Source organism: Colossoma macropomum, unplaced genomic scaffold (assembly GCF_904425465.1).
Source record: "Colossoma macropomum unplaced genomic scaffold, Colossoma_macropomum, whole genome shotgun sequence".
NCBI lineage: Eukaryota > Metazoa > Chordata > Actinopteri > Characiformes > Serrasalmidae > Colossoma > Colossoma macropomum.
This window is the reverse complement of record NW_023494797.1, coordinates 10641931-10658002: the sequence shown is the minus strand read 5'-3', so window position 1 is coordinate 10658002 and position 16072 is coordinate 10641931. Positions and strand designations below refer to the sequence as shown.

Below are 16072 nucleotides of genomic sequence, written 5' to 3'. Positions count from 1 at the left end.
CACTTTGAAGCCATATATATGATTGTACACACAAGGAAGAATGGAGCTCACCTGTATGTATTCTCAGATGGACCTTTAGGTGGTGAGAAGTGCGGAAGGACTTGCCGCAGTAGGGACAGTCCTTCATGGCTGTGCCCACACTTCTCTCTCGGTGCTGGGTGGCGGGCGGCTGGGCAGCCCCTGGAGCCTTAGCCATCTCATCCCCGACATCTGAGAGGGAAAGAGAGAGAGAGAGAGATGTAACTGTGAGTATTCAGTTTCACTTCAAACCAGCCACATGCCAGGCAGCTTTTCTTCCACTTGTTCCTTTTTTCCTGTCTTTTTCTTTTCTCCTTTCAGCCTTTTGCCACCCAAATCTGCTAACACCACAGAAAGTCAAACACATCAATGGGTTCACGCGCGCCACTCTCCCCCCCCCCTCTCTCTCTGCGGTCTGACAGAACGCTGACAGTTCAGAAGCTTTTCAGGTTGCTTTAGAGATGTCGCCCCGGCTCCTACACTACACTCCCATTCCCCCGCTTTATCCCTCCTATCATCATCTTTACCGGGTAGCATATGGCGGATTGTGTCAAAACGAACAATAAGGGAAAGGAAACAGCTATGTCAGCAGTAGGTCTGTGCCTCCGTGTGGCGCCCTGGTTTTGACAGGTGACGTCGGCGGCGTGGCTGATAGCGGAGGGTGATAACGAAGGCCCCGCGCTGATTGAGCTGCTGTCATACCAATACTCTAAACGTGTCAAGACCAACAAGCCCCCATTCCGAGATAATTAACCACAGCGAATTACGTTATTACAGGAGATGTCAGCAGTGTTAGGTTGTGGCGAAGCAGCATCTCATGTGGTCCAACTGATCAAGACCTCATGGTGTTATGCGATGCCTGGACCCTCAGGTCAGTTTCGAGCACTGTTCGAGCCGGATTAGTTTTATCAGTGTTTAGGTTTATGGTTCTGTGATGCAATTTGTAGGATTTGACTGATAACATATACGTATATTTCACCATAATTACCACAGATAGCCCACACTGAAACGCCATAGCCTGGATGTTCAAAAGAATTCCATGAAGCATTCCATGAAGACTCAAAAACGGTAACTTTTTTTTCACCAAAAATGAAAAAAAGAAACATTAGTGTGGCACCCATATAGTATCATTTATATATCTGTGCTCTGCTCATAAATGCTTTCTTTCCTACACTTTTAGAAAAAAAGTTACAAAACTGTCACTGGTGTGGTACCCTTCTTGTCACTAGGGTGGTACCCTCAGGGGTACATTTTAGGTGCCTTTTGTCAGGAACAAAAATGGACCTTATTTCAAGGAAATTAAATTTTTTGGGGTTGTATTGACTCCACACACTCTGTCTCATCTCCAGGCTTTTTATTTTACTGTTGTGTTTTAAAACATCAGGTTCTGAAACTTTTTAAGGTACACAATTGGACCTTAAGAGCACTGTTGTACCTTTGAGGGTACAGTTACATTGTTTGTACCTTGAAAAATGAAAAATGTACCTACACAGAACCTTTTTTTCTGACAGTGTAGCAACTACTGTGAAAGGCTTTACAGAATTCACCATAATCCTATTCAATACAATGAGAATTTGTTGCATAATTCTGTGTTTGACAAAATGCTACATTTAAAGTGTGTTAATAATCTGAATGTACTTTTTTGAATACATATGAAAGGGTGCACTGTAAGGATAGATTTAGTGTAGGTTTTTGTTAAAAGCTAATTAGCATGATGGAAAAATGACTGCTGTTTACCTAGTTAGTCAATTAGCTACAATATTATAGTCTAGTTCAGCGGTGCAATCATTTACCCCTTAAATGGCCAGGACTAACTGGTAGGTCCAAACTTTTATTACATACTTCTGTAGTTTAAGAGTAACTGTGCCAGTTTGCATTGCTTTCCATGTCACTACTGAATGATAAGCCTTGTAATAAGGATGTAATAAGTCTGGGATTATAAACTGGACTCTCAATGATATGTAGTGACTTTAAACGTACTGTGCTACAATTTCTCATTAAATTGAATGGGACAGCAACATCTGTTGCTATCAGTAACCAACACCGAGCTTGCAGTGGGCCTGTATTGAGGATAAAGAAAGTGTATCAGTTGTGTTATTCATCAATGCAATGCTATACGTCTTGTATTCTGGTCACCAAAAAGAAGTGCTGTTGTTGTTTACCACTCTACAGTGAGGTCAGTTAAAAAAGAGTTACTTTTAATCAAGGAGGTTTCTGCAAAATACAGGAGGCAATTCAGTCTGGAATTACTATTAGTCAAACTATGAGCATTATAGATTTTAAAATCACAGATCTTATCTGTAATAATTTAAATTAATGCCAGGTAAAAGTGGTCCACCGCTAATATATCTATAGCTGCCCAGCCTTGGGGACGAAATCTTCAAACATGTGCTGCTATATGTGTTTTTTTTTCTTTTAGTACCAACCCATCTAGGCACACACAACAACATACACCCTAACTCTAACCACAAAACTACTAAAGTAACAGCGTTTGGCCCCGCGCCCCGACTTGTGTTGCAAGTCAGTAGGCGCATGACCCGCTGCGGCTCAAGTAAAGTTTAAAAGGGCATTTTTTTTTTCTTCTCCGCCACATGATATGGTATGTGTGTGGGGAGAGAGAGCGTCTGAATGGAGCAACCCACTTAGGCAACCATTCCACTCAATCAAAAGCTTTTCTTCCAGTAATCTTTCCTTTTTTATTTTTCCACCCCCCTTCCCTTTTAAGAATCAAATGAGATTTAAGAAGTTAAAAGAGAAAGAGTGAAGTCAGCATTCTCTTCCGTTCTTATGACTCGATCACGTGGCTGTGATTTGCTTCCCTCGCTTTGCCTACACACATTACATTGTACTGGATGCCCCATTTTTTGACCCAAACATGCACACAAACCATACAAACACAAACACCTACTCTGACCTAGTTTGGGTCTGTATCCTGACAAATTAGCCTTAGTGGCAAATGTGAGAGCCTTTTAGTGCGGAGAGGGGTGTTTGCATGTGTGTGCACAAAACGGCACAACTGTGAAGCATTTAATACTGAGTCGTACCAGTCAGTTAAAAAGCGGTAACACTCTATTTAAAGCTTCACAGGGACTTCATAACACATGGGTAAGCACTGGTTATCTTTTTAATACTATTTAAAAATAACTTATGCTAGTATTCATAAGATGACATAAGATGTTTTACGGCATAACAAAGGCCTCAAAACTAACGTGTTCTGTGTATAACGCTGTTATGTAGCATCATTCCAAAGTAATGGAACTTACAAACTAACAGAAAGCTATTTATCAGCCCTACATATTTTAACTTTTGTAAAAGTATAATTTCTTTGAAGGGGACCTGTGTGGCTTAAAAAAAGCTGTTTGTCAAAATCAGTTAATACCTACAACGAGCAGGTAAATACTTTTACTTTCAAAAAGTACATTTAATAACAAAAAAAATGTACTCCAGTATAAATACAGACAGAGATGGTCTCCTTTTACTGGGGTAACACTTCACCAAGTGTTTCTACTTTGACTCAAGTATTAATATATTGTCGCTGTCCAAAGAAAAACAAGTATCTCCAAAATAGTAACTTTACAGGAAAAGGCAATGGAAAGAGATTTTTCCTAAGCAATTTTGGAGCGTTTCTATAGGCCCATTCATCATGAAATCACACAGTATAAAGAACAGCAGCTATCATCACTTGAGCTCGAGGTCATCAAAATGTTCCATAGAACTAATAAATGCTACTCTTAAATAGGCCTCTGCCTTACAAGTTCTGTTACTTTATATCAGTGTTATAACATTTACTTTGGTTTAGTAAGTACTAAAACTAGCTGTTAATAAATCTTCAAGCATTGATTTATAAATGCATTATCCAATGTTCATACAGGTGTTATGATACCCCTATATAGATAGCCTTCAAATAAAGTTTTACTAAAAAGAAAAAAATGTACATGATAGATTATATTTGAGTCTAACACCTTGACAGACTCATAAAACTGTAGGTTTAAAAGTGCACACACACAGACACCCCCATCCCCCACCCCATCTCTCCATCTCCCCATCTTCCCATCCCACTCACACAAATACTCTTTATGCTTCACATTCCCAGAATGCTTCAATAATGCATACATTGTATCACCCTTTTAGTTACCCATGTAATTTTGCACACATTCAAACATAGACCCACCCCCCCTCAACCCCACACACACATAGGCAGCCAACAGCGCTGTCTTTAATCAGCTGACTGCTCCCCAGCTTTTAATACGGCTGTTCCAATTACTGTAAAAGTCATCCTGCGCTGTATAACCACAAATATTGACAGTTTATTGCACAACACATTTATGACATTTGAAGGTCACCCCATATATTACGCCCCATCCTTCTGCCCAGGGTGTCTGGAACAGAGAGATTTCTCGATAACCCGCCACCTATAACTATTTTCTCCGTATTGATTTTCCATTCCTCATCCCCCCTTTTTTATGCAAAGGGAAAATCTGTAAGAGACACAATATTAAAATGATTGTCACAAGCCAGGTACGGCCTTCATATATTATCCTGCTAAGACGGAGCAACAATAACTCTCCGGGGGTGGCTCTGCAGACATTGAACCACAATAATCTTATTCCGTGTTGCGCTTTATAGATGTTTACTGTCTAAGTAATTACACTTGGGGATAATGAAGTTAGATTCATAATTTATGATTAACTTGTTCATTGTGACCATGTTAGAATCAATCACGTGCACTCATGTGATGCTAGCTGCTAACGCTGGATTAATTGACTAGAAGTAACAGTGCAGTAGCAATTTTGGTGATATTTTGGCGCAATTTTGGTACAATCCGTATTACGAACGAAAAGTTTGCTGCGTTTGGTGGCACTGGACTCATGCTAGCACTAATGCTAGTGCTAGTGCGCTATGGCAAGCTGGAACAAAGGGCTGGGATCAGACCAAGGGCCAGTGGCATGAGCCATCTGGGAGGAGGTGGAGTATCAGTCATTCACCCTGCTGTCTGCACGTCTCACGCGCACACAAACACACATGCTAACCACTCACCAGCTACCGCCAGGGTGTGTATGTGTTTACTGTAAGAGAGGATATGGACTGTATGTGTATGTGCGACTGCATGTGTGCATTCTCTGGAGTCTCTCCAGATGGACCACACCCTGTTCCCATTAATGAAAAGAAAGACAACAAAAACAAAGAGCTGTTACGCTCCCCCCCCTCCACCCCCCACCCCCATTAATGGTGTTCTCACAATCATACTCGCCACACCAAATCAGGCAGTCCTGTGGTTTTGATTACTCTGATATCACTTTCAGGAAATAAAATAATAAAAAATAGAAAGAAAAAAGCAATCATAAAAACACAAGACGTCTCCCATCTCCATTACAATAATGTGTCACGTGCCTCAGTCAAAGCCATTGACCTCTCTCTCTGCTCCAGCACCAGTACAAGAAAATGTTACAGAAACGTTTGTATTTAGGGAGAGAGAGACAGAGAGAGAGAGAGAGAGAGAGAGAGAGAGGTAAATGTGATGACATCATTTGAAAGGCATTAGGCTTTTAAAAATGCGCCCGGGGGGAGTTGATTTCCTTACGCCGGAGCAACACAACACCATCCGGCTGATGCGCGGCGCGCTACACTCTCTTTTTTGATTTGGACCTGTGCCATCTTTGTGAACGGGGCTGGTTCAGGCGAGTTAATCAATTTGAGGTTTAGTTACACTGCTGAGGCTAGCATTCTACCCACTGCTAGAAAGTAATCGGAACTCGCAGAATTTATTAACCAAACACCAATTATCATTAAACACCACTGCATTATCCCCCCTCCTGTCCCTACTTTTACTACCTGACAAGGACTACTTAATGAAATTTTAGATTAAAGTTATTTAGCCCGGTGATTTATGATGGCCGAAACTCCTAATGTAGCCCCACGGCGCAGATGCCAGCCCAGTAGGTGTACACCAGGGACCCCCAAACCCTCCACGGTATCACAGCAACCAAGTCTTGCCCAGAATAGGCACAGCACTCCAAAAAACAACCTCGGCACAAGGAGCGAGCCCCCTCCGCCAGTCTCCAAACCCTGACCCGGGTGTCAACGAGGAAACAAAATCACGAAAACAAAATGAGAATTAAAAAAGAGAGAGAGAGAAAGAGAAAGAAAAGGGAAAAAAACCCCTCCTAAATTCAAAAATGTTTACCCCCGCTCTGTTTGTGAGATGAAACAGCCGCAAAATGTGTTACATATAAGGCATGTGGGTAAACAGGGGCACCAGATGTTCTTTGATGTTAATAATGGCATTTATTATTAATATTAATTAGACTGCATTCAGCAATACATTTGGGCCATTTCCAAGTCAATTAAGCAAAATGGCATTCGGGAGATGTTGAAACGACATTTTAAGGCAGGTGTTCGGCGGTCCCCTAATAAAACATTTTCGCAACCACTGAAAAACAACCCATTTTCAGCAGATTTTCTTTCCTTTGTCTGCAAGAGAGGCAGGATTTTTGTTTTTTTTTTGTGTGTTTTCCTTGCTCCAAGCACAGGCATCTTTTAAAACACTTCATTTAGACATGAATAGTTTTGCCCTGGAAATCGGCCACATTTCATATGCATTCTAGGTACACATTAAACATGTGTTTGAATGAGATTGTTTTCCTGTGCATCTCAATATATTTGCTTATATTAGATAGGAAAAAAAGACCTTATGGGCTGAGATTAAGGAGAATGTAAAATAATGATGATGATCGTTTGTGAACACTGCGGATTAAATCTAGTGTATGGGCAACATAATTTCAACAGCTTAATTCCAGGGTACGACACACAGGGCCAAATGGGTGCTTGTGCACCAAATGCCACGGTCAGAATGCTAGGCGCCCATGCACACGGACCAGTGCTCCTGCCTGCAGAGTAAATACCAGCCTAAAAAAACTAATTACTCAACACATGGTAGCAAACCCACAGCAGGGGAAATGCTCTGTTGTCTATAATCCTTAGATCCTATGTGTAAGTAAGAAACACATGCATGGACACAGATAGATAGAGACGCAGAAAGAGAGAACGAGAGAGTTTTAATGCTCCGTCCTGGACCTTAAAGAAAGCGGCTGCCTCCATACTACCTCCAGCTAGCACCGATTTGGCAGGAGGGCCCTGTTTTTTTTTTTTTTAAAGCTCGGTGAGGCTCAGCCATACAATGGTACATTAACAATCTGTGCATTCATTTATCAGCCGATGCGTTTTTGGACTCTGCGTTTATGGCGCAGTGCACTTTTCATCGCTGAAAATTAATGAACATGCCTCCCCTCGCAACAAACATGCACCTGTGCCGCCGTGATGCTAATCACAAACATTTATATTTATTAGCGACGGGCTGAGCGAAAGTGGGATTATAAAAGGAGGAGGGAAGACTGTCCTTTTTTTCTGCTCGCTGAACAGAACGCCACATTTCTTTTCTTTTTTCCTGAGCACATTTGTTCTGCCTGGTAGCGAAGGGGTCAGGTGAAATTAAGCTTCAAGCGTTCTCTCGTCGATTGTAAGGAGTTCGCAAATCATTCATGGCTTGGCAAGCTTGACTAAATTCTCTCTACCAATAACATTCTTTCTCCATACAGTTTAATAGGACACATAAAACAGAGAATTTCGCTATGAATCATTCATCTCAGTGGATTCTCGCACTCTCTCTCCCCTCTCTTTCTCTATGTCACTCTCTCTCACTGTCTTTCTCGGTACAGTCACAAATTACTCCCTCACACCTAAAATCTGACCATGATGTCTCAAGGTCTTCATAACGCGCCCTTCCCAAAGTGCCACGTGCCACACACCAGCACAACAACATGACATTGTCTCAGGAGGTCAGAGAGGTGACAGTAGCAGAACCGTGCAAATGAGCCACATTGACAGCACTCTTGACCATGGAGAACCCCCTCACGCTCTGCCTCTGTCTCTCTCTCTCACTCTCTCTCTTCTCCTCTTTCTCTTACGCTTTCTTTCTCCCTCACTTCTTTGACCATGAAGATCACTCTTTACCTTGTCTCCCCTCTTTCTCTCTTTCTCTCTCTCCTTACACTTTTCCTTTTCCTTTCTCTCTCTTTCCTTACTCTCCCCCTTTTTTCTTCTCTCTTTCCTATTATTCTGCTCTTTCTCTTTTTTCTCTTTCCTTACTCTCCCCCTTTTACCCCTCTTGCTCTCTTCTCTCTCTCGTTACTTTCTCTTTTCTCTGCTCTTACTCTTTTCCCTCTCTCTCTTTTTCTCTCTCCTCTCCTTTTTCTCCCATCTCTCTCTTTCTCTCTCTTCTTTCTTTTTTTCTCTCTTTCCTTGCTCTCCCCTTTTCCCCCTCTTTCTCTCTTCTCTCTCCTTACTCTCTCCCTTTTCTCTGGTCGTACTTTTTTTCTGTCTTTCTCTCTCTCCTCTCTCTCTTTTTCTCTCTCTGCTCTCTCCTTTTTCTCCTATCTCTCCCTTTCTCTCTCCTCTATCTCATTTTTCTCATCTCTCTCTCTCTCTCTCTCTCCCATGCTCCCTCCCTCCCCTCACCAGTGACAGAAGGTGCGCCTCTCCCTCTTTAAAGGCGAAGCCTCTGCCGAGCTGGGGGAAACAGGAATGGTGCCATAACTTTCCGGCTGGCACGCGCCCATCTTTGTTTTCTTCTCCTCTCTCGAGTCGCTTTCAGGCTTCAAAGAGCACCAAATTAAAAAAAAATTAAGAAAAATAAATTAATAAACAAATCTTGAAAAGAAAGCAAGGAGAAGCAGGGTTTGCTGAAGAGGAGGCAGTGAGGTCTCACTAACTGTATTATTCTGCAGGGTGATCACAGCGTGGATGGTGGGGGGGATGGGGGGATTTGAGGGTGGTGTTAGAGAAGAACGCTCGGTCCACTGCTGGCCCGACGCAGGACGAGAGCCAGGCGAGAGAGCCGTCCTGGGCGTGATCGGGCCCCGGGGGCGGGCATCTCATAAGGAGCTCCGCTTCACCAGGGCCGGCTGATCTTAATAGTGGTAAATATTCATCGGGCGCCCACTTTTTTGGCAGGAAGGGAGTGTTTATCATTAGTGAAGCCTGAGCAGATTCGGCATGCACGGGGGACGCTTCGTTTTCTACGGATCCGCCGTGCAGATGGGGAGAGACAGATACGCAGCTGATTTTAATATGTTAGAATCTACATTGCTTATGTGCATATCAGCCGCCATGGCGATATTAATAAGCAAATGAATGGCACAGAAGAGTCAGCCTTCGATCGGAGTCATCCGCTGCTTAGTCACACTGTGCCTTTAAAACCCTTTGGAGGGTGGGGTGGAGGGGGTGAGCAAAAAAAAAAACATCCTCGCCTGACATTGATTTCCTATTCATTTTTCTAGCCAACCAAATCAACAACAAGTACAACAGGCAATCATAAAGCTGACTTACAGATCCATGTCTAAGACACAGCTACAGCACCTTCCGAATCCATTACCTTCCATATAAAGCCATTAGCTTTCGAAAGCACCGCTCTGATTCTTTCATGGCTTTAATGTGAATTAAAACAATACAGAGGTACTTGGGAGAAATTACCATAAGGGCTGTGACCTGATCAATAACAGCATTATGAAACCAGACTATGAATCCAGAGAGACTGCTTCAGTAACACTGACGTGATGAACACCATGAAGGACCTGGGTTAACAACCTTCTTCCTTTAATATCTGACCTTAAGCAAAACCTCTTTTCTTAGAAGAGATGCATTATGTGTCTTTTTTCCCCCTTGTTCTCTCTCTCTCTCCTTCAGCCACGTGGCCTATAAATTGTGCAGCCAAGGACATCCCCCTGTTTTACTCGTATATGCACTTGCCCAGTGTCTCGGAAAATGAAATAAAAAGATTTATCATGCAGTCCCAAACACAGCGGTATCTCGTGAGTGAGCTTCTCTGTCCGAATAAATTTCGCAAAGCCGAGACTCGGCCTGCGACACTTTAAACCTGCCTCTAAAAGTATCCTTTCCCTCTCTTCTCCTTGTTCTCTGTCAAGGTTGGGCTAATCCATCACAAATAATGTTGGACATCATTTATTTAACCTGCATTAATCTGACTGAGGAGTCTAAAGGAAGTTTCGCTAAATTTAGATAAGTAGTAAAGTACCTACGAGCTATGGTGGGCTGAAAAGTCCTAAAAAGGACAATGACTGATAAAATCATACTTACAAATGCATGTGCATTACAGCCCAATTGATAACTTGGTTAGCAAATAATATGGGCTAACATTGAGGCCTCCTAGATTTATCATTGGTTAGTCATATCAATCAGTAAATGAATAAATGAATAATATGATCAACATTATTGGTTATCGGACCTCTTTATAAAGGGTATCGGTCATAAAATCACCATATGGGTCGAGGCCCAGTTTGTTACATGTGGGTTTTTACGATCCAGCCAAAGTATATATGCTAATATGACTTTTACCACTTTGCCAAAACCAATGCAGTTGTGTGCAAAAGTTGGGCACCCCTGGGTAAACTACGAATAGAACATAAAATGTGGGCTGTTCAAAAGTCATGGCACTTTTTTATTTTATGTTGTATTTTTTCCAAAATGTTAAATAATTGTGCACTAAAATTTGGAGAAAAATTCCTTTTTTTACTTAAATTTATTATCTTTTGAGAACATGTTAACTTATTTTCACTTAGAAAATCAACAAAGCATAGAATTTCATTGGGGGTGTCTGAACTGTTGCTTACGACTTTATACTGTTATGCAGATAACAGCCAAAACTGAGGCCCTGAAGATTTATCATCAGAGAATTTTATCAATCAGTAAAGCACAACTCAACTAAAACTGATAGTGTCTGTTTTATTTCTGACCATATAAATTATACTGGCTGATATAACTGGTTACATGATTTTTTGGCCCCTCAAAATATGCATTTACAAAGTTCTCATATCTTACAACACAATACTGTTTGTAAAAAACATCTGGGCTTATGTTAGAGCTTGACTTATGTAGAGGGTGGCAGATAACATCGGCTAATGTTGAGGTCCTGTGGATTTGTCACTGGACAGATATATCAGTCAGTAAAGTACTGTTTAACTATTGGAGTCTAAATCCTGCTCAGAAGAAATTATATCAAGTAATACTGCTGAATATCAGAATTCTTAACTTCTTATAAAAGGTATTGGTTACATAACTTTCATTTTGGTCATGCACTTCTTTAAGTAAGCATGTAACGTGGGTTTTCATGCTATCTAACCAAAGAATATTTGCTAACATGACCACTTTCACAAACTGCTATACTGGTTGGCCAATATAGAGGACTTGTAGATTTATCATAAGACACTTTAACTAAAACTGTCTAATTTTTGCTCAGTATTAAATTATATTGGATGATGCTATTTATTATCACAATTTATAGCTCCTTAAAAAATTGTTTTTACAAAGTTTTTTTTTGCATCTTTCGACATAATCAGGCTTAAGAATGTGGGCTTGTGTAAGAGCTTGACCAATATATAGAATGGCCGATAATATCAGGCAATATTAAGGCCTTGTGGATTTATCATCAGACAATCATATCAGTCAATAAAGCACTGTTAAAGGATTTACATTTGTTTCATTTCTGACCATAAGAAATATCATCAGCTAATATTACTGGTTGATGTAAAATGTAATATAGGTGTCAGTCACAAAGTTTTCAAATCTTTCACCATAATCTTGCATAAATACATGCTTGTGTTAGAGCTTGATCAATGTATTTGATGTTCAATTTCTGGATGTAAAATTTTTGACCGTATCAATTACATTGGCCGATATGAACTTCTCATGAAACGTATCGGCAACAAATTTTCAAATCGGTTGAGCCCTGCTACGTGCATGCGTGAAACGTGGGGTTATTTTGAGATTTAATCAGAACATGTTGGTAATACGACTTTACCACTTTGACAGAACCCTCTCTGGTAAGTATCTCAGTTTAAGTTTATCTGTAACATCCTTCTCTCTTCCAGCTATAAGATCACAGCGATCAATGCGACGCTTTATTTGTGCCTGCCCCCCAACCACTGCCGCAACCTTTCTCTTTCCATTCCTCCTCCCACAGCTTCCATTCCTTCCAGTTTACTGTGCGTCACCCCCAACACATGTCTGTGAGAGTAAGCCTGCTTCTATCTCCTCCACAGCCGGAATGTTAATTTGTTATGAAGGTCATTGACAGAGAGTAATAATCACCATTGGGGATCTAACAATTTGCCATTTCGGAACATTGCAGCGCAGATGACTCAACTATTAATAGACTCTCCCCCACCCCCCCTTTAATATGACTAAAAACTATTCTGGTGATTCCACAGGCCAGAGAAGAGGGAGCCTTATGTCTTTATTTCTCTTCGTCTGTTTTATCTGTGCAGAGATATCTGACATTTGGAGCAAATTAATGTGAACCTAAGCCTGGTGAAAAGTGCCGCATGACAAGATATTGAAAATTAAATCACACTGTTACAGAGAGAAGGGGTTGCTGCCCTATCTTCTCTTTTTCTGCTCTTTCTCTCTCTGTCTCTCTCTCTCTCTCACACACGCGCACGCTCTAAAAGACTGTGTTTGTACAATACCACCAACATGCTGACACTTAAGCACGACCCGGGATTCCATTATATGGATCCGATGCGCCGAAAATGTTTACAACTAAACAATAACAGTTTATTTCAAAACTCATTTACAGGCGGCCTCGCTGTTGCCAGGGCATTCAGACATATGTGTCTGCATTTGTCAGGCGAATAAAATAATTCTGGCTTAAGCTATTTTTATCAGACAACCCGGCATTTGTTCTTTTTAAGTGATCAGCATTTATGGAACGGAGCAGGCAAGTTGGAATCCTTTATCTACAGAGGCTCAACATCTCAAGACTAATTACAAATTAATCTGAATCTGTATATCTGCAGTAAGAGGGGCAATAACTCCTCGCACTAAGAACTATCTCTTATATATTTATAAATATCTTCGTATGGCGGCGTGAAAGGGGATGAGCATGACATAATTGCCTGCCTTCTACACTCATGCGGGGATATCAAGGCCAGAGATTGTGAATATTAATAATTGATCATTAGTTCGATAAGCGCACTGGAGTTTTTGGCTGGCAGAGTCGTACGGGCTCCATTAAGGCCGTTCCTGGGCCCCGGAGAGCGGCGGAGGGAAGGTCGTGCGTGTCATCACCATTTTTGTCTCCTGCTCTGTCCATTTCACTGTGTGTGGTTGAGCTGAACATAGGCCTTTACTATTAGGAGCAAGTGTTCATAGCAAGTGTTTGGATGACTCATGTTAGGTTAGGGGAATTGGAAAGCATTTCTAATTATAAACATACATTGCCAAAGTTTAAGGAATTCAGAAGCACTGAAATTTTCCATGCTACTCTGTAACTTTTCAATTAAATATGGCAACAAATGCTAACAAAACAGCTTTTTGCTTATACTTTATGCACTCAGCTCACATTCATCAAAGTGTCTTCCTCTGTATAAAGAACAGATTTTGCCTAAATGATTTGATGCTTTTCTTTTTCAAACTATTGCTCAAGGGGAATTCCACCAAATTTTCAAAATATCTGCATTATCAAGGAGATGTACACAAAGTCATTCAGAGTTGTTTAATGTGAAATAGTGTCTTATAGAGAAACTTACTCACTCAGATTATGGTGACGGGAACCAGAGGTTGAGATGTCAACTCAAACATAGCCATTTGATTTGCTATCCACAAGAAACCTACACATGCTTTTTTATGTTATTTTTATATGTTTTTTGCCATATGGAATGTTCATAATGGTAGAACAGAGTTATTATTTTGTTTTACAATGCCTTGCATGAACCTCTCTGCCATGATCAGATTTTAAAAAATAAGTTTTAGGCCAAAAGGTTTGCCTAAAATGACTGTAAAACAATGTTTTGTGTATCAGGCAACATATTCATAAACATTTTGTGTGCTAACTTTTTGTGAGAGAGCATTTAGAGACATTAAACACTTCAGATGTCTTGTTCCTATCACCACCACTGTGAACAATTCTCACTCTAGAACAGCACGTTTCAGATCAAACCACTCTCAATGACTGCGCCATTATGACTGAATTATATTGAAATTGTGAAAGAAGGTAGAATTCCCATTTAAAAGTACTCTTTTGGAACAATGGTGGGCTTAAAGATTTGAAAGATTTGAGTATTGATAAGTGTTGTCATCACAGCAAGGAGATAAAACATTTGGACATTGGTTTTATTCTCAGGGCTGCACTTTTCTCAGTTGTTCCTTCATTGTTGTTATTATAAAGAAAAACAGCAAGATCTAAACAGCTGTTTAATATGTCAACCACTGATAAGCAACAAAAAAAATATTCATTAACGTTTTGAAAAGCTTGGTGTCCTCAAATTTTTGAAGAGCAGTGTACTTCTGTATCTCCAAATATAATACAAAAGCATATTAGACGTAACGTAAATTCAGACTAAGACAGAAGAAGATGACAGTAAAAGAACATATTACTTCCTCCTCATCTGGTTGTCAGCTGACCATGCACCTGTGACCCCCCCCTTCAACCCAACCCTGAACATGCATGCCCCCCAAAACTCCTCCCTTCACCCAGAGCCTGGCGCACTCCTGAGCTGGGGAGAACCTCTGGGCACCTTGACTGCTGTTAACTGCTTGTGGCACGAGCGAAGGAAATGGGTCATTAAACGAAACGAGCCAGGGCCAACCTCCCAGACTCCCAGAGCTGTTTCCAATCAGATAGCTTCCTTTAGCAGGAGCCAAAGTCTCACACAGCATTAGCGTCATTAAAGGGCCCTCTCTCTCTCTCTCTCTCTCTCTCTCTCTCTCTCTCTCTCTCTCTCTCACTCTCTCTCTCTCTCTCTCTCTCTCTCAGCTCCTGTACACTACACAGCTGGAGTCTTTGAGGAGGAAAAGGGCAAACGTCTTGTGCAGAGGTGAATACTTTGAATGTTGTCCACAAATGAGAGACACCACAGGTCTCTCTCCTTATACACACACACACACACACACACACACACACACACACACACACACATATATATATAAAATCTCCCTCATAGCTGTCTCTTCAGGTTTCTTTCTCTTTCTCAATGTTTTCTCTGTCTTTTTCTCCATCACCTCTGAGACTTTCTGTCTCTCTTCTTGTCTCTCTCTAGGTCACTTTCTCATTTGTCTCTCTCTCTCGTTCTGTCTTCCTCATCATTATCTATCTATCTATCTATCTATCTATCTATCTATCTATCTATCTATCTATCTATCTATTTCTTACTACCTTTCTCCTTCTACCTCATCTCTCTCTATCTCCCCCTCACTCTGTCTCTTTCTCTCTCACTCTCTCTCTAGGTCTCTTCCTCATTTTTCTCTGTCTCTCACTCTGTCTTCCCCATCTCTCTTTCTTCCTCTCCACATCTTTGTATTTCTCCTTCATCTCTCTCTCGTTAGGTCTATTTCTCATTTGTGTCTCTCATTCTGTCTTCCTCATCCTTCTTTCTTCCTCCTCACATCCTTCTATTTCTCCCTCATCTCTCTTTCTCTAACAAGGTATCTCTTTCTCCCTCATTGCTCTCTCTAGATCTCTCTCTCTTCATTATCTCTCTCTCTTGCTCATCTATCTATCTATCTATCTATCTATCTATCTCTTTCAACCTTTCTTCTTCTCTTTTTCTCTCATATCTCCACCACCGCTAATTTCTCTTCCTCGTCTCTATTTGTCTATCTCTATCTCTTTCTGTCTCTCTTTTTCACTCTAACTCTCTCACTCTCTCTTTATAGGTCTCTTTCTCATTCGTCTCTCTCTCTCTCTCACTCTGTCTTCCTCATCTCTCCCATTTTTTCTTTACCTCTTTCTATTTCTTTCTCAGCTCTCCCTCTCTCCATCTCTCTCTCCCTCTGTCTATCAATCTCTCTTTACCTTGTCCTACTGCACACACTCTTACCAAAAGTGTGTGTGTGTATGTGTGTGGTAAGGCTTCCTGACAAGTCTCTATATTTATACAACTGAAAATAGAATTAGTCCTTGCTGCCAATCAAAGCACAAAATATGTAGCAGAGAAACACATTTATCTGAAACACAGGGAAGACTCGGCTCACACTTGTTGCC

General features: G+C 41.0%; 1 protein-coding gene across 3 annotated transcripts in view; it reads right to left on the bottom strand.

The window, feature by feature from the left end:
* znf536 (zinc finger protein 536) overlaps nucleotides 1-16072 on the bottom strand; it is a 233030-nt gene that overhangs the window by 64962 nt on the left and 151996 nt on the right. For all 3 annotated transcript variants that reach the window (XM_036584278.1, XM_036584279.1, XM_036584280.1), the window contains one exon: nucleotides 52-210. In XM_036584278.1, the coding sequence (XP_036440171.1) occupies nucleotides 52-210 (159 nt within the window). The remainder of the gene's footprint in view (nucleotides 1-51; nucleotides 211-16072) is intronic.